Raw genomic sequence first — 20533 nt, forward strand, 5'->3', positions numbered from 1 at the left:
CTATTGAATGGGAACATTTTTCTGTATTTCTACAATGAATCAGTCGATCTACATTATATACCCCCATACTAGACTACTTGTATTGGTGAGTATATTTAAATGGTATATAGACTCTCACCAAAATTAAGATAATAATTTTTTTTATAATAGCACTTGAAAGATCAAACACCAGGCCAAAAACTTCCTTCAGCTCCACAAGAGTGTTAAGCCTCAATGAACAAGTTAGCTAGAACATCTTGGAAGATCGAGTCTTTGAGCAATCCAACCAGCATGATATCAAACCAGCAAAGCCAGCCTCTCGTGGCTGGGAAATGTCGTTTTCTCGCCTCTCCAGCACCCTCAAAAACTCATCAGAGCTTAAGCTCCCATCGCGATTTGTGTCAAACATGAAAAATATCAGATTGACCACGTTTTCGGTGAGATTGATCCCACAAACCTTAAAGGAATTGCAACATTAATTTGTTAGTAACTCAAACACATATATATCGACAAGTGATCACTGCGTAGTATATTGAGGCATAAAGATTAAGAAATAATGGGGAGAGGGATGTGTTATAAGTGAAGTGTGTTACTTGATCAGCGGCCCTTTTAAAATCTTGCTTTGACAACAATCCATTCACTTTGCCATAACTGAAGAGGGCTATGGAGAATGGCTCCAATCTTTTCCGGAGCTCGGCGAATTTCTTGAATTCCTCAAATGTGATGCGCACATCTCTTAGAGATGTCTCATTGTTAAGTTCATCAACTCGATCCAGAAACTTGTTTACATATCTCATATCAGCAGAAGCAACCATAGATAAGGCAAAGTCTTTTGCACAGATAGTTCCTTGTGACTTAAAATCATAATGTGAAAACTCCAATCTCAGTATCTGTTCATGAATCACACAATTTGTCATAGAATGTGGTCTACTGAATTTCGAGAGCATGTATGAGCTAGTGTGAGCCGAAAACAACGTACTTCATCGTGCAATTTTCTGAAAAACTGAACAAATTTCTGGTGTTCAAGGCGCCCTTTACCATCTTTCCCAAAGAAGTACTCGAGGAGACCTCCATCCTCCACAGAACCAGAAACTTTTAGTCCAATCCTCATCCCATCTCTGTGGTTAGCCCCTTGTCTATTTTGAGTACGCATCAGGTTCATCACCTTTTGAAACTCTTGTTTGTCTATACCGCTGTGCAAAAGTTCCATTTTCGCACGATAAATTAAAATTAATCCTGCCTTTAGTATAAAACTTAAAGGATATTGCTTATACTTTAGATGAATAAAGATCATATCTTGCTCTGTAAAATCTAAAGCGAAAATGCAGTATCATACCCATCGTTATCAAGATCAAACATCCTAAACGCAACAGAGAAGCTCGACTCTGGGATGCTCAATAGTGTGACAAAAAATATATACCTGTCACAGCAAGAAGAGTTGAAGAGAGATCATATTTTGTCACATAACATTTTCTAGAGACAAATTTGATTGATATACTAACTCTGGAAATGAAATAAGCCCGTCATTGTTGGTATCAAATAACATAAAAAACTTGGAAGGAGCAAAGTGTAAATCGCTAGTCGTCCACTCCCCTGCGAGGTTTCCGACCCTGACACTATGTGCCTCAGATGGAGGGAATACAGGAACCACTGCTCTCATCAAATCTACTGGTGTCATATATATTTCTCCCGACGATGTTCGAAACGTTGCAAAGTACTCAAACACCTGAAATGAAATCCATAGATACATTCAGAAAAAGGTTGTTCTCCAAATATGTATCTTAATCCACTTCATATACACAACATACTAGTCGATATGTTATGTCATGCAAGTATTTCAGTGACTGCTCTTCCATTATCGGAGAGGAATTTAAGCATGCACTGCTGAATGAAATCACCTTTTCGGGAGGACTTCGTGTTCTTATGCGTTTCTCGTATTTGAAGAAAACTTTTCTCCTGTATGCATCTGAAAGATTGAACTATTTAGCTTAAGATTTATATATGCATGTCTCTGTTTTCACATATTGAATATTCAATTATAATTTTTCCCCACCAATAGAAAAGGACAGTGAAACAATATGATCTACAAACATATATCAGCTACCTTATAAATTTATTATACATGTCATATACATGATTCGCAAAAACGGTTGCGGAATGGGTGGAACGACCGTTTCGGAACGAGAAAGACAGTTGCCGCCACAAAGTTTCGGGTGAAAATAGTTGATTAATATAACGTTGTTCTTATTTAAAATATCGGCGATTTTACGGACGTCGCGGAACGGAACGGCAATTTCACGGATTTCACGGCAATCGCTGAACATTTTATGTAATTTTTTCAATTTCTTTGAATTAAAAATATTTCAAATTATATAATTATTTATATTTTTATTATTAAAATACTCTGCGACGATAACCGACCGTTCCATGAAATATCAATGGAACTGAAACCTCCGCGTGCGAACCATACCATGGTCATATTGATATACGTACCTTTGAATAAGAAGCCACCTAGTTTTTTTTCTTGCTCCCTCAAATTGGTTCCGGAATCTGCATAAGAAACCATGGAATCTGAACCAAAGATTGATGAAGAACAATAGAAAAGGCCGAGTCCCGATATTCCAACAACCACCGTCCCACAGCAAACTGATCTCAAAAGTGACCTGAAAAACGAAGATTCAAACTGATCATCACTACAAGAACAATTACTCCTCCCACCATTTCCCGAAGACGATTTCAAGATAATTGGATTGTTTGATTTTCTGGAAATTGTACGAGATTTCAGGCCTCGAGCTGCAAAAGATGGAGTCTGTGAAGTGGGTTTTCTCAATAGCGATGCCAAAGAATGCATGATTAATTAACTGTACATCAAAATTGGAAATTGACAATGGCGCGCGGTAGAAGAGATCGTTCGTAGCGGAGGTTTATGGTATGGATTCAGTATAGCGTAGAAGAAGGTGGGGGAATCAGCAATTTGACCGAGACTCGTTCGTGATTGAATCTCATGAATATTACAACGTAACAAATTACTAGAATACAGGTTTTAACTAGGATCTTGCATGCATGCAGTATTGATTGTAAATATATATCCGAACATCATGCTTTCACAATTTAATTTTTTTGTATGTACAATTTGCAAGATTATTTGTATTGAATGATGATATCCATATCCATATCCATATCTATATATATATATATATATATATATATATATATATATATATATATATATATATATATATATATATATATATATTGATCGATAGTTCTATGTAATATAATGTTGATTTGATATCGAAAAATAGCAATGGTTTAATATTAGAACGATTAGAGGTATTAAAATGGGTTAGACACGTTAAGTTGGTCCGTCTTTCCTTACAAAATAGATAGATTGGGTGAGTAATCTCAACCCATTAAATGAAGGGCTGGCTCGCCCCGCCTAATGGTGATTGTGACGGGTTGCAGGTTGGATTGTTAAAACTCGCTAAATTACATGTAAATTTCCTCGGGTTGGCCCGTCCCGGCCACCACCTAAAATAAGTTAGTTGAGTTGGGTTGGATTGATATTTTTCCAACCTAACTAAAAGGTGGGCCGCCCCACCCACTTAGCCTATTGGTGGTTTGTCGTGGATTGTGAGTCGGCTTTTCCTGTTAGCCCGTTTTGATATCTTTAAGAACGACAAGGGAACGAGTCTGCAGTGATGAATTTGGCCAAACCCCGGACCTACTAACTTCGTTGAGACCCACCTTGAGGCCCCGCGTGTCAATCCGACTTGTCCGATCTAGATTAGACCCACAACAAGTTGTGAAGTTTATTTAAAATTTTTTGGGAAAATTGTTCTTTTGGTCTTGTGTTTTGTCATTTTGCGATTTTGAAAAAATTCATCACGTGCTTCCATGCAGTGGTAATCATGTTGAGTACATTTTCTTATTTAAGTAGCATGTTAGTATTTGTACACTTTCATGTTGAAATTTGGAGCACCCAAATAGGGATGGCAATGGGTCGGGTCTAAATCCGACCCCGTATCAAACCTGCTCCGATGGGGCGGGTCTAAACCCGCCTAAACGGGTCCACAAGCGGGTTCGGGGTTTGGCGAAACTTGCCTCGGATCCGTCCCGCCAAAGTATATATACATGTATATATATTTAAAATATACATGCATGTATATATATTTAAAATATATATATAATATTAATAATAATAATTATATTTTTATAATAAATAATTAATATATATTTCATTATTTGAGTGTATAATATTATTAGATTGAAATAAATTTATTTTATTATGATAGGTTTATTATAAAAATTGTTAGAACCTAATGGGGGGGATTTAGGTTCTATTGACAACTTTAACAATTTAAAGCGATTAAATACGCATGCGGAAGACTTAAAGCAATTAATAATAAGTGCGGTAAATAAATACGTAATGTAAATAAAACAGTAAAAGGGATAAGAGATGTTTATGGAAGTTCGACGATAAATCGTCTACGTCTCCCCTTCTTGGTTAAGATCGATTAACCAAGGATCTACTAGCACTTCGAACGACTTGGCTTTGATGGCTCCAAGGATAGTCGTACAACTTCAACACGATCACCGCGCCGATACAACTCAACACTTGGCCTTAAGGGCTCCAAGGATAGCCACAATACTCGCAAAATACACTTGGCTTCACACACAAGTGTTTACAATAACCGAGCAACCAACTCACGAATGAACTTATACAAACAACCCTCGATTTTGAATATATATCACACAAATATTTCTTTTAAATCTTGTAGGAGAGGATCTTGCTTGCAAAGAGAGTTGAGAGTGAATTGGTGAGTTGAGAAGACTTCAAATGACATGTATTTATAGGTGCCAATCCGAACGGGTTTGGGTCGTCCGAACGGGCCTTCGGGTCGTCCGAACCTTGTCTGATTGAAATTTAAATTCTTACGGCTGGTGAACTGTTCGGGTGGTCCGAAGTCATCTTCGGGTCGTCCGAACGGCGGCATTAAATTCATTCCGGCAATTTTTCTTTCGACAAAATCTTCATGGTCGTAAAGGAGTTCGGGTTGTCCGAACCTGTCTTCGGGTCGTCCGAAGTAGTCATTTCGTGGCCTCCGAGAGTGCCTCCGATCTTTATTTAATTCCAGGAAATTCTTCGGGCCGTCCGAACTCACTTCGGATCGTCCGAAGTAGTCTTCGAAGTCTCCGAGCCTGTCCTCCGATCTTTATTAAATTTTGGAAAATCTTCGGATCGTCCGAACCTGGGCAAATTCGAACCCTTAATATTTTTATTTCCAATTTTTGATTATCGGTTCTTGCTTCCAATATTGTCTATACTCAAAAATATTATTACCTGCAAATTTCTCACTTTAAACTGTTAGTAACGATTAACCGAGTTTTGTAATCATCAAAACAATTTAATTATGAGAATTGTTAATGCATTAAAAACATTAATCTCATTACACGAGATTTGCATGCGTTTAAGGCGTAACAAAAATGTATCATTATAAAGTTTTTTGACTAATAATTATTAATTAATTACAAATTGATAAATTTTAACTTTTGAGAATATTTTTTGTTTTAAATATTATCAATATCCGATGAATTGAATCTAGTAGTTTAATTTTTTACTTGTTTGAATTGAGTTGCATGGATTTGGATACGCATAAAAAACCACAAAAGAAAGAGGGAGTTTTGTTTTATGGTTGTTCCATATACATCGGCTTTGGCTCGACTGAACGTTTTGACGAAACTTCAGTTAAGTTATGTTATATAAAAAACAGGATTCTTGCATTTTTTTTCTCTCCTCTCTCTCTCTCTCTCTCTCTCTCTCTATATATATATATATATATATATATATATATATATATTTGAAATTAAATTTAATGATTTTTATTAATTTTTAAACTTATAAAATTTTAAATTTAATAATTTTAAATTTATTTAATTTCTAACGGATCAAACAGGTCTAAACCGGATTGGACCAGCCGGGTTCGTGGGACGGAATGAGCGGGTCCAAAGAAAAGCGGGGCCGGTCTCGGATTTAGCCAGACCCCACTACAAGAAAATTGACTTTTCGCAGCGCAACATCAACATCGTAAAATAATAGTATGCCATTAATACTATTATTTACAGCTTGCCTCTGTATAAGCTGTTAAATTATAGTGTTTACAGCGCGCAGCACGCTGCGGATAATGGTGAAATAAAATTTAGTAACAATAGCGCGCAACACGCTATTGTTTGGATGTTAAGTTAGATTAATTATCGCGCGCAACACGCTGTGAAATAAAATTTAATTTCTACAGCATTTTATACGCCATTGTTGGGCTTTTTCCCATTCAATCGACAAAGCGCAAATTCCCAAATCTCATAAGCGCCAATTCCCAATTCCCAAATCTCATAATGATCTAGCGCGAAATATTTCTCCACGAAATCTGTCGCACGTAACTTCAGGGAAATCTTGAGAAATCTCTCACGCCGCATATCTTCAGAGCAATCTGCGACTAGTAGAGAAGAAATTAATCGAAAATTCATCCGCCTTTTGAGTAAGTCATCGTCTCGCATATAGCTTCTGATTTTCTCCAATTTTTCCTCTTATGATCGAAACCTCTCTATTCTCCCGAATTTTTGTTTTAATTTTGGTAACCCTATTGCTGCAGGCCAGCCTTCACCGATCGATTTTACTTCCTCAGAACGAAATCTCCCACGGAGAACACAGCGACGCAGGTCAGTTTTCTCTTCTTTTTTTTTTTTTGGTTATCAGTCTGAGAAGAATTCGTGGTGTTGAGAAATAATTTGTTGCAGATTTGTTTTGGTTATCGGTGTACCTTGTTAATCTCTCGGGCTTTGTTAATCTCTCGGGCATATGTATTTAGGTGATTGGTAATAATAGACTCTTGCTTCGAAATTGTTGGATCGGGTTTAGTTCCACATCTTTTATCAACAAGGTTACGAGTTATAATAACTAGATATACTCACATTTGTAATTGGTCAAATGTTCACCATATTATATATGAAATCTGATCAAAACTACTCTTGTTTGATTAGCAGAAAACAGTAGAAGTTTGAACAAATTATTGAGTGTGTGTGTAAGTGAAAATCAGCAGATTTGAACAGATTTGAATGGGAGATATGGATCAAAACAGATTTGAACATAGAGCCCCCATATGTTTCAAGATATAGCTGCTATTTTTGTTCCATGTTGTTACTAGATTTAGTATAAAATCATCATAGTAGCTGCTATATTTACCATTGAATTGCCTCTTTGGATAGACATCTTAATCTTGATCTGAACAATATTTTTTTTATCCACGAAGTAAAATAATTTAAGTTTTTGCTCTTTAGGGGTAGCTGCTATTCACAAATTGTAGCACGATTCGTGAGTGAGTAGTAGGACTTGGATCAATGTTTTGCGATGTACTAAGTAATTTAGTTGAAGTTTTTCAATTTAACTCAAAGAAATCAAAGAAACTTTTGAGACTTTTTTGTTATTATTATTGTACTTGACTTGCACTTGAGTCCTTGACAGTGTATGCATGTGTGGGTGCAACAGGAATAAACTCTAATCTATTTTAGAGTCTTGATCAATTTAATAATTGAACTTTTATGATTATTTTGTCTGGTTGAGTTCTCATGAAACGGGATCTATTGGATTTATCACTTAAAATAATTTGCTAATCTCATAGAATTTGTATAAATTATATTTATATGTGATTCTGTCTCGTCTAAGCCTGTGTCTTCGTGGATGTCATTGTGTTGAAACAGAAGCATGGTTATCTTTGCTTTATTTTTTGTGAAGAACTGATTTGAAGTGAATATGAAACTGTTATTTTGTCCATTTAGAAAAATTTTGTCCTAAATTAATTTTCATGACATTTGAAATCTGTCAACTTGTTTGGCCCTCAAATTGTTTGAGTTTTTATTGAACTTACAATCTTGCACTAGTTTGAAATCTGAACAAGTTTCTCAATTATATGAAAATCAATTTTAATTTGCTTCTCCCTTTTTTATTGACTTTTATTTTTTATGTATATTAAATAAATATAAAAATCTTATTTTATATTAAACATAAAATTTGGGGTGTATTGTTGTATACAAATCTTATTTTCAAATTATATAAGGAATCATGAACGCATATATTTGTACATTAAGGTTTTGTTGATTTATGAAATGGATAAGGAATGGATTCATCTACCTTCAAGGCTTGTACCCGAGTATGAAGAAGGGGTGCAAAAATTTATTGCACAAGCTAGGAACTATTCCAAAACAATGGAAGTAATTTTATGTCCTTGCAAGCGTTGCAAAAATAAGAAGTATATGAAATTTGACAATGTGTACGACCACTTAATTATTAAGGGGTTCGATCCTTTTTATACTGTTTGGGTTTTCCATGGTGAAATTTATAACTCAAAATCTCAAGGTGAAGGTAGTTCAGGAGGAGTTCGGATAGAGGATGAAAGTAGAGAGGCATATAACTTGTATAAGGATGTATTTGTGCCGGAAGAAGAGGATGGAAACACTATGCCTGAAACGAAAGATTATATGTTTGCTGATTTATTAGAAGATGCAGAAACTTCACTCTTTCCTGGTTGTACAACTTACACGAAGTTATCAGCAGTCGTCACATTATACAATTACAAGTCTACTAATGGTCACAGTGACAGTAGTTTCAATGAGCTCCTTAAGATCTTAGTTGACATGCTTCCAGAAAAAAACATACTCCCAGAAAATGTTTACTCAATGAGGAAGTTGTTGAAACCATTTGATTTAGGATATGAGAAGATACATGCTTGCCCAAAGGATTGTTGTCTATTTAGGAATGAGCTTAAAGATTTGGAATTGTGTCCGAAATGTGGTTCTTCAAGATGGAAAGTGGACAAAGTCACTGCCAAAGTTTGTAAAGGAGTTCTTGAAAAGGTACTACGGTATTTTTCCATAATACCAAGATTGCAAAGGATGTTCAGATCAAAAGAAAAAGCTGAAGAGTTGATCTGGCACTCGAACCACAAGAGTCAAGATCATATGATGCGTCATCCAGTTGATTCAGTAGCTTGGGATACAATAAATCATAAGTGGCCAGATTTTGCATCGGATCCTAGAAATCTCCGCCTTGGTCTTGCAACAGATGGATTCAACCCTTTTGTTGACCTTAGTTCCAGATATAGTTGTTGGCCTGTTATTTTGGTCAATTATAACCTTCCTCCATTGATGTGTATGGCGAAGGAAAACCTTATGCTGACATTATTGATTCCAGGTCCGAAGCAACCCAAAAATGATATAGATGTATACTTGAAACCTCTTGTGGATGATTTGAAAAAGTTGTGGGACACAGGTGTGGAGTCGTATGATGCATTTAACAAGTCAATGTTTAATATGAAGGCTATTTTGATGTGGACAATTAATGATTTTCCAGCTTATGGAAATCTAGCTGGATGTGCCACAAAAGGGAAACTTGGTTGCCCCATATGCGGAGAAAATGTATGTTCAATGTGGCTTAAGTATAGTAGAAAGTTTGCATACATGGGTCACAGAAGATTTCTTGCTCCTAATCATCCATTTCGTCAAAAAAAGAAGTGGTTTAATGGGAAAAAAGAGACGAAAGGAAAACCTAGACCTTTGAACGGCTTGGAAATTATGGATGAAATGAAAGACATTGAAAATGATTGGGGTAAAAAGAAAAATGGTGAGACTATCAATACTTTGAGGAAAAAAAGAAAGAAGCAAGATAGTTCAAAGAAGGAACAAAAGTCGGTTCAAAGGTGGAAGAAAAAATCAATCTTTTTCGAGTTGCCATATTGGAGTGTAAGTTATTTTGAAATTATTCGTTATTATTTTTATTCATAAATTGTTAGAAATATTCTCAACTAACACTATGAAATGTGTCCATGGTTACTTGTAGGGGCTTCTGCTACGTCATAACTTAGATGTGATGCATATTGAAAAGAATGTCTGCGAAAATATCATAGGCACATTGTTGAACCTGAAGAACAAATCCAAAGATGGTGTGAATGCTCGCAAAGATTTGATTCACTTAAACATTAGAAAAGAATTACACCCTCAACAAAAAGGAGAAAATAAGTATCACTTGCCTGCTGCACCATACACGTTGTCTAAAAAAGAAATGGATGTATTTTGTTCGAGATTGAAGAAAATAAAGTTACCTGATGACTATAGCTCAAATATTGGGAATTGTGTTTCTTTATAAGAGCATAAGCTTATTGGACTGAAATCTCATGATTGACATGTTCTAATGCAACAATTGCTATCAGTAGCATTGAGAAATCATCTACCGAAAGGTCCACGTAATGCTATATTTCTGCTGTGTGCATTTTACAATGAGTTGTGTCAAAGAGTTTTAGATAGAAACCGTTTAGAACAACTTGAGGAGAATATTGCTGAAATTTTATGCATGTTGGAGAGATATTTTCCACCCGCTTTTTTTACTATCTCTGTTCATTTGACAATTCATTTAGCCAGAGAGGCTCGCTTGTGTGGGCCAGTCCAATTCCGCTATATGTATCCATTTGAAAGGTAAGAAATATTCATTTATATTTTGAAAATTTTTATTTTATATTATAAATTATATTTAGATTTTGCTATCAACACTTATTTTACGTGAATTTTTCTTTGTCATCTAGATTCATGAAAACACTAAAAGGTTATGTGAAGAACCGAGCGAGGCCAGAAGGAGTGTTACCTCGCAGAGGAACGAATGATATTTTGTAGTGCTTATATAAAAAAGGCTGCTAACATTGGTGTTCATCCCAATCGGAATGATGATTTTGAAAATGGATTAGTTGAAGGTCGCCCAATTTCTCAAGGAAAAGAAAAGATTTTGGAAGATCACATATTGCAAGCCGCACATCGATACGTGTTGTTCAATACTGCAGAAGTTGAACCTTACTTACAGTGAGTGTAGTTAATTTCATACTATATCAGTCATGATCTTTTACATATCACGTATAGTATAAGATCTCATTTCAATGATTTTAAATAGGATGCACATTGAAGAGCTTAAACAAACAGATCATCGTCTATTAAGTAGTGAAGCATTGTTACAGAAGCAACATATGGAAACATTTGCTGAATGGTTATCAAAACATGTTTCTGTTAACTCTTCAGAGCGACTTCGATGGCTCGCACATGGTCCGAGAAAGAATGTTACATCTTATATGGGTTATGTTATAAATGGACAGCGGTTCCACACAATTGATGTTAAAAGGTCGACACAAGACAGCGGTGTTTCAATTGAAGCTGATACTGTTTGTCAATCTAGTTCTACTATTGATTCACAAATAGTAGGAAGACTATCATACTATGGGGTTATACGGGATATAGTTTTACTACACTACTACTCTTTCACAGTGCCTGTTTTTAGGTGTGATTGGGCCAATAATGAAACTGGTATCAAGATGGAGGATGGTTTTACATTGGTCAACCTACACCAAGGAATAAAATCTTTTGAAAGCGATCCTTTCATTTTAGCATCCCAAGCAAAGCAAGTATTCTATTCCCGGGATAGTGATGAATCAAATTGGTATGTGTTGCTAAAAGCGCCGCCTCGGGGTATTCATAACATGAATGTCGCTGAATAAGATGCCTATACGACATCAACACCTCTTGACGTGTCTCAAATTGAGATTAATGTTAATGAGAAAGAACCGTACACAAGGAATGAGTGTGAGGGAATTGATGTCACTGAGACATGACTGAATTTTTGGTTGTAGATTATTTAGTTATTTATTTCAATTGATAAATTTTCTTCTCAAGTCACACAAGTTCTCGTTTACTATTGCAATATATTTCTCTCCTTGTTTATTTTCTTGTTTATTTTCAGTGATGCATCATGTAAAATTACATGTTTGATCAGGTCATTACATATCATTCAAATGACGAGCAAAATGGGAAAAAAACGCAGCAATGCATATGTGGATGTGATTCAGGTGATATTGTATTCTATTTCAAATCTTGATTTATTTTAATAAAGTACACTAGGACATATAAGTTTCTGTTTTTGTTATTTTGCAGGAAAAAAATAACTCTAGCAATTCATCTAATTCATCACAAGATTTGCGTGGTAAAGAACCAGTTAATGACGGCAAAATGGATAAGAAAAAAGGACGGGGATCATCAAAGTTGAAATTGATTAGTGGGCAACAAAAGTGCAAAGAACTAGAGCGTAATGAGTTTGGACAACCAGTCGGAGATAATTAAATAATATTTGTATCTTTTCTAGGTTGCTTGGTGAAGGAATTTGTGACATATACATTAGATGGATAGAATGACGTAGACGAAGAAGTGAAGGATAAGATGTGGAGTTGTCTCCAGGTTAGTTATTCAATTTTTAACTTCCAATGCTATTGCAAAATGTGTCTTTATTTTCATATCTTGTAATGTATAGATGAATTATAAAGTTCAAGATTGGGAAAAGAAATCAGTGTTTCAAAGGTTATCCAAATTGTGGCGTGATAGAAAATCCAAACTTCAAATTCTTGTACGCCAAGCTAATTCAAGTCGAATGGCTTCACGGGATCTCAAACTTTTGAAACCCGAATTTATGGACCAAAATCAGTGGGAATTATTTGTAAAGAGGACATTTTCGCCTACCTTTCAAGTAAGTATTTTTTTTTGTTTTTATTGTTGTTTTATGGTTTGATTCTTTATTGATTGGAACTGAAAATTATTTTTTTGGTTTTATTTTTCTGGTTAGAACTTGAATATTTAATCATTATTGCTGTTTTTTGGTTTTAATTTTTTATTATTGTAGCTGGAAATGTTTTTTTGGTTTTTCAGCTTATGGTTAGATGGTGAATATTGGGTATTGGAACATAACTGTTGATTTATAGTTTGAACTGCACATTTTTGGATATGTTAATGATTTTTTTTGCTTTAGGAGCTGTAAATTATCTTATTTGGTTTTTGTTTTTGTGGTTTGAACATGGATCTTGAATAAGATATGCTGATTTTTTGTTAGAATTTTATATCATCTTGTTTTTGGTTTTATTTTTCTGGTTAGAACTTGAATATTGAATCATTATTGCTGTTTTTTGGTTTTATTTATTTATTATTGTAGCTGGAAATGTTTTTTTGGCTTTTCAGCTTATGGTTAGATGGTGAATATTGGGTATTGGAACATAGATGTTGATTTATAGTTTGAACTGCACATTTTTGGATATGTTTATGATTTTTTTTTCTTTAGGAGCTGTAAATTATCTTATTTGGTTTTTGTTTTTGTGGTTTGAACTTGGATCTTGAATAAGATATGATGATTTTCTGTTAGAATTTTATATCATCTTGTTTTTGGTTTTATTTTTCTGGTTAGAACTTGAATATTGAATCATTATTGCTATTTTTTGGTTTTATTTTTTTATTATTGTAGCTGGAAATATTTTTTTGGTTTTTCAGCTTATGGTTAGATGGTGAATATTGGGTATTGGTGTTGGAACACGCGTTCTCTGATCACACGGATGTGATACCTGGAGCAGCGAAAGTTTAAAAATTTTATTTTTCGATATGGAACGATTCCATATCGTGGGTATCAAATCCAATCGATTAAAATCTTGCAAGTAAAAATAAAAATCACAATTAAATATTTTTACCTCTTCAAGCTAAGGCTTGATTATGGACTCCAACAAATTTAATCTGCTCTTGTTGTAAATCCCGGGAACCGATGACTCGCTCGATCAATCTCCAGAATTAGGTCCACGAATAGAAAACAGAAACCCTCTGATTGATTGCACTAGAAATAATCAGATGTTTATCGTAGAGAATAAACAAATTTGATCTGTCAATTCAGAATGTAATTTTTTAGAAAAATCACAGACTGAATTTTCTCAAAAGGAACAAGAGGAATTTGAAATTCCCCTAAGAAAATATAGAGTGTGATTTTCAAAAATTTCTTGATAAAAAGTTATTATTTTCGAAACATACACACATATATATATATAATTTCTAGACTGGATTAAGTTATAATTGTATTAGGACACTAACTCCTTAGGGCCCACAATCCATAACTTAAGCCCTACAAGCCAAGCCCGTTATTATAGAAATTAATATAAAATTCATCATGACTTCGATTGATAAACCGATTTCACCAATGTGCACAGAAACCATTTCTGCACCTTTTAAAGTCAAGACAATTTTTCTGAATCCGAATTCAGTTATTTTCAAAAATGTCCATCCCTATGTCATTTTAGGAAATTTCACTCCCTTTAGTTAAGAAGTTCAACTTCTCTTTCATTAAATTTAACTCTTTAAATTTAACTATCTCAACGGGGTTTAGTAATTCATTACTTGTGTGACCCTCAATGGTTCAGGGATACAGCTAGCTGTGGGCTCACAACTCCCTGTGACTCGGAACAACGATTTTCGACTTGCCCAACGAATCATGGTAAGAGCATCTAGCAACATCGCCCCATGATTCCCTAGGTATCACGGATAGTGCCTGCAAGAACCAGTAAGTTTTGGTTAGCATACAGTACAGCCCCTTCATCCATATATCCCGATCGAATCAACAACCATTGGTACATCGAGAGTCGTTCGAGATTTGATAACTATGCAACGCATCTTGAAGATCAAATAGTGACATCGCATGTGCTACTAGGAAACCAAGTAACCTAAATCACATCGAGTACTCTGGCCAGAGATTTGTCACACTAATATCTCCTCAGATCGCATAGGATATCCACACTTGCAAGCGTGTGGTGAATCCTTGACAACAAAGCATCGACTCCTATATGTGTCGTAACTGTACCCAATCCCGACACCTGATGACCCCTTAGAGTCGGTAAACAAGTCAAAGTACAGTACTAGCATATAGAGTCTCAATGATGTTTCAAGTAGTAAGGACTAATGGTGTACAACCAAAACCGCGGACTTATCCACTCAAATAATAATAACCACTTGGAAAGTTCGAATAGGGTAGTTCGATCATTCATCATATGAATATCCATTTGCATGCTTTGAACATCTCCATGTTCATTACCAATGAAACGTGGTACTTGGCATCACAAATGCTAGTCTCAATCTCGAGCGATCTTTATCCTTATTAGCGGACGGCTCAATTGACTAGGAACTGTTTAGAATATACAGTGACTATAAGATGTGTTTCATAATAGTGATATCTCTTTATTCACTATCTCATCTTACTTACACTATAGTATATTCAAAGTCTTTATCAAAACAAAATAGTATATCACAATATAACAATATGAAGAAAGATAAAGAAAATGCCATTAATAAATGTAAATTATATTAAACAAAGATTGTTTATACATAGAGTCATAAAAGCCCTTAGCCACAAGTTGACTAACCGGGCACCCACTCTTTCAATCTCCCACTTGCCCTAAAGCCAACTAGTCATACTACGTAATCCCATTGCTTCGCGATGTTTGTCAAACAATGGTCCTGGCAAGGGCTTAGTAAGTGGATCAGCGATATTGTCTGTAGAGGTCACTATCTCGACAGTGATGTCTCCTCTTTCCAAAATCTCCCGGATGATGTGGTATTTTCTCAGTACGTGTTTGGATCTTTGTTGAGACCTTGGTTCCTTTGCATGAGCAACGGCACCAGTGTTGTCGCAGTACACTGGAACTGGACCAACAGCTTCAGGAATTACGCCCAACTCTTGGACGAAATTCCTCATCCAAACAGCCTCTTTAGCAGCAGCTGATGCTGCAATGTATTCTGCCTCAGTGGTGGAATCCGCTGTGGTGTCCTGCTTGGAACTCTTCCAAGAGACAGCACAGCGATTGAGCATGAATACAAATCCAGAGGTTGAATTCGAGTCATCTACGTCGCTTTGGAAGCTAGAGTCGGTATAGCCTTCCAATTTCAATTCGCTTCCTCCATAAACCATGAATATATTCTTAGTCCTTCTCAAGTACTTAAGAATATCCTTCACGGCTTTCCAATGCATTTGACTGGGGTTGGCCTGATATCTGCTCGTGACACTCAGAGCAAAGGCTACATCCGGTCTGGTAGATATCATCCCATGCATAATACTACCTATGGCTGACGCATATGGTATATGTGTCTTTTTCTCTATCTCTTCGTCAGTCTTGGGACACATAGACTTGGATAGAGAAACTCCATGACACATAGGTAGATGTTCTCTCTTGGACTCATCCATTGAAAACCTTTTCAATATAGTGTCGATGTAGGTTGCTTGAGTGAGTCCTATCATTCTCTTAGATCTATCTCTATAGATCTGTATCCCTAGAATATAGGAGGCCTCATCCAAATCCTTCATCGAGAATCTACCTGATAACCATATCTTTGTTGACTGCAACATCCCTACGTCATTCCCAATGAGTAGGATGTCATCAACATAAAGCACTAAGAACGTCACCGCATCCTTAACTACTTTCTTGTACACGCACGGTTTCTCCGGGTTTTTGATGAAACCAAAGTCCTTTATTGTTTCATCAAATTTCTGGTTCCAACTTATTGATGCTTGTTTGAGATCATAAATTGATCTCTGAAGCTTGCATACCTTATGCTCGCTTCCCATGGATGTGAATCCCCCGGGCTGCATCATATAGATTTCTTCCTTAATGTTTCTATTAAGAAATGCAGTCTTCACATCCATTTGCCATATCTCATAGTCATACCATACTGCTATGGCAATAAGGATTCTTATAGACTTGAACATTGCGACTGGTGAAAAGGTTTCATCATAGTCAACTCCTTGTCTTTGAGTATAACCTTTTGCTACCAATCGTGCCTTGTAGGTTAATACCTTACAATCTGGCCCAAGTTTTTTCTTGTAGATCCATTTACACCCTATTGGAACAATTCCATCGGGAGGTTCTACTAAAGACCAAACTTGGTTTGTATGCATCGAGTCTATTTTCGACTGCATAGCTTCAAGCCATAAATTCGAATTCGCATCAGAAATTGCTTCCTTGAAGTTTTTTGGATCACATCCAATGTCGGGTTCACTTTGATTCCCTTCAAGAAGAAGACCATATCTAATAGGAGGTCTAGAAGTCCTCTCGGATCTCCTAGGTGTAGGCGTGTCCACTGAAGGTTCTTGAGATGTGGGATCGTTATTTTGTATCTCGGGTACTTCTCGAATTTCTTCAAGTTTCATAATCTTGTCTTTCTTATCTAATAAGAACTCCTTCTCCATGAAGGTGGCATTCCTCGAAACAAACACTTTTGTTTCAGTAGGATGATAGAAATAATATCCGATTGAATTCTTCGAATATCCTACAAAATAACATAAGGTAGATCGACTATCTAACTTATCTCCTACTGTCTGCTTCACGTAAGCAGGACATCCCCAAATCCTCAAGTACGAATACTTAGGAGCTTTGCCATTCCATAACTCGTATGGAGTTTTATTCACTGCTTTGGTGTGAACATTGTTCAACAATAATACCGCCGTTTCAAGTGCATAGCCCCAAAACGAAGGAGGGAGCTCAGTGAAGCTCATCATAGATCAAACCATGTCCAACAAAGTTCGATTGCGACGCTCCGAGACACCATTCAGTTGAGGTGTCATAGGAGGAGTCCACTGAGAGAGAATCTCATTCTCTTTTAGATAGCTCAAAAACTCGGTACTTAAGTATTCTCCACCTCGATCCGATCGAAGTGCTCTAATACTTCTACCTAGTTTGTTTTCTACTTCAGCCTTGAATTCTTTGAACTTTTCAAATGATTCAGACTTATATTTCATTAAATATAAATACTCATACCTAGATTAATCATCAGTAAAGGTAATGAAGTAGGTGTGACCAAATTTAGTACCAATACTAAATGGGCCGCAAACATCCATATGGATCAAATCCAACAGATTTTGACTACGCTCAGGTTTCCCTTTGAAAGAAGATTTAGTCATATTTTCTTTTAGGCAGGACTCACAAGTAGGTAGAGAGTTAATATCAGACATATCAAACATGCCCTCTCCCACTATCTTGTTCATCCTCCTTGAGGAAATATGACCTAGCCTAGCATGCCAAAGGTTTGCCGGGTTTTGACTATCGATTTTCCTTTTGTTTGTTGTTACCGATTTATCAACATAATCAACTGGAACATCTTTTAATTTTAAGTTATATAGATCGTTTTTAAATTGTCCATTTTAAATTAAACATTCATTTTTGTAAATATTGCAAATCTCATTCGCAAATTTTCAAGAAATATCTTCTCTATTAAGAATAGAAAAAGAAATAATGTTTTAATGAAATCTTGGTACAAATAAAAACATCTCTCTCAAAATATAGCTTAAAATTGTTTTTGCAAAATTAAACAAATGTTTTCCATAGCTTTTGGATTCAACTCTGGAACCATTCCCGAGCCTTAACTGGGTCTCACCCATCCTAAGCTTACGACTTCTTGTCATCATCTGCAACTCATTGCAAATGTGAGATCTACAACTGGTATCCAATGCCCAAGAAATAATATTAAGTGAAACATTTATAAAATATATCATTTGTAGTTCGTAACTACTCGATATACATTCTTTGCAGTTGCGCTTCCAGTAACCGGATTTCTTGCAGTGATGGCAAACTTATTTAGACTTGTCCATCTTTGCATGTAACATTTGGCCTTGAGATCATGGTCCTACCATTTCTCTAGTTCGGCCAACCTTTCCGAAGTTACATCAGCCGGGGATATTTTTCGGAGGAGCCTTTTCTAACACTTAGAAAATCTTTTCCGAACTCAGGACAATCTTAACTTATGGAACCATTCCGTATAGTTTGCGCCAGAAATTTTGTTTTGTTCGAGAATTGAAACATGTGGATTACGAAGATTCATCATAATGATATACTTTCAGACAATAATCGATGATTGTTTAATTAATTTACTAAGACATAAAATATGGCAAAATTTATTTTATGAATTTCACTCCCACTATTTTAACGATTTCACTACCCTCTAGTGAAAACGGGAAACTGGTTTCCTTAGTGGGAACATTGAGTCCAATTGAAAAACTATAGTCCCGAATAATATCAGCCAACCATAATTTTCAAAAGGTAGAGCTCAATTGCTTCCAAAGCAACCCCCATGTTTTTACCTCATGTCCAATAAGGGTCCAATAATATGACGCCATTTAATGTGACATGTCAAGATGACCCATCAATATTAAGTTGTGATGGACGGTCGCCATGTGGATCCCCAATAATATGAGCCAATCCCATGGGAGTTCCACCCAACTTACAACATGTGTCGATCCAATGTACAGCTTTTCGACGAACGGGCCCTCTCAATAATATGAGCCGGACCGTGCTCGCGGGTAGCATCTCATACATTGATCGTTGATGGAAGGTAGGAATATTTAAACAATATTTAAATTCCCTTTTGTTTATCTTGATATCAATTTTAAATCATATTTAAAATGAGGGATTTTTAATTTTGAAAATTGTCTCATCATGCAATATTTGTATGCTTGCGGGATTCATACAATTTAGTCTAAACATGCATACAACAATAATATCATATATTATTTAAAAGATGATCGATCCCAATCACTAATCGACCCGTGGTTGCCAATCACGAATCTAAGTCCAATCCTAGGTGATATGCAGGTATGCAATGCAATCCTATTACATTGAGCTTCCAATTTACATTTCTTCGGTCTTTATTGTCTGCTGGGCCCACCATTGTCTTCAAATCTTTATCTCCCACTACGTCTAATAAATTTACAATAAATTTCGATGACAAGTAGGGGATACATATTTAAGGGTAAGAACGGGCCATAAACCAGACCCACTTTTTATTACAAATGACAATTCAAATTGGGCCATAAACCAAGCCCATTAATAAAACTCAACAACAATAAAACCAAATGTAAACAACCTAACATACATCTATAATATTGGTCATGACAATCGATCATCCTTTTATCCAATAATTAATTCAATAATTAAATAATTGGATAACATGCAATGACATCATAATTAAAAAGATAAAATCAAATTTTATCTTATCCTTTCATAAGATCATATCTTATCATCAATTGTATCAAAATAATTAATTTTTATAAAATCTAATTTAACGGATAAAATTTATAAATTTTCCAAAAATTCAAATTTATCCAAAAATCAATTTTAAAAATTTCGGACTCAAACAATTTGATCCGACGCCTCGCGGACCAATCAAAAACAATTTTCGATCGGACCAAAAACTAAAATTTCAAAAATTTAAAATTTTGGAAAAAATAAAAAATTTAATTTTCCGGGCTGCCCAGGACGTTCCCGGGCAGCCCCCACATGGGGTGTAGAGCAGCCCCTTGGCTGCCCTTGGCAGCGATCTCGCTGCCCTGGACAGCAACGATTGCTGCCCTTTGATCGCTGCCCCGTTGCCCTGTTCAAATTTAATTTTCGTTTAAAATTTTGTTTTGTTTTCCAAAAACCGAGGCTTAAAAATTTTATACAATCGATTAATTTTAATCGTTTGATCAAAGAACGACCTGGCTCTGATACCACTGTTGGAACACGCGTTCTTTGATCACACGGATGTGATACCCGGAGCAGCGAAAGTTTAAAAATTTTATTTTTCGATATGGAACGATTCCATATCGTGGGTATCAAATCCAATCGATTAAAATCTTGCAAGTAAA

The 20533-nt window shown here is 35.7% G+C and overlaps 2 protein-coding genes across 2 annotated transcripts; one reads left to right on the top strand and one right to left on the bottom strand.

Annotated features, from left to right (window-relative positions):
* Nucleotides 1–226: 226 nt before the first annotated feature.
* LOC140878170 (calcium uptake protein, mitochondrial-like) lies at nucleotides 227–2830 on the bottom strand. Its single transcript, XM_073281781.1, has 7 exons — nucleotides 2473–2830; nucleotides 1878–1945; nucleotides 1482–1705; nucleotides 1316–1399; nucleotides 959–1172; nucleotides 573–869; nucleotides 227–436 (listed from the first exon to the last, which is right to left on the bottom strand). The coding sequence occupies exons 1-7, from the start codon at nucleotides 2828–2830 to the stop codon at nucleotides 227–229; spliced, it is 1455 nt and encodes a 484-aa protein (XP_073137882.1).
* A 5309-nt stretch (nucleotides 2831–8139) lies between these two features.
* On the top strand, nucleotides 8140–10184 carry LOC140878171 (uncharacterized). Its single transcript, XM_073281782.1, has 2 exons — nucleotides 8140–9771; nucleotides 9869–10184. The coding sequence occupies exons 1-2, from the start codon at nucleotides 8140–8142 to the stop codon at nucleotides 10172–10174; spliced, it is 1938 nt and encodes a 645-aa protein (XP_073137883.1). The 3' UTR covers nucleotides 10175–10184.
* The last annotated feature ends 10349 nt before the right edge of the window (nucleotides 10185–20533 follow it).

Source organism: Henckelia pumila, chromosome 2 (assembly GCF_033568475.1).
Source record: "Henckelia pumila isolate YLH828 chromosome 2, ASM3356847v2, whole genome shotgun sequence".
Lineage (NCBI taxonomy): Eukaryota > Viridiplantae > Streptophyta > Magnoliopsida > Lamiales > Gesneriaceae > Henckelia > Henckelia pumila.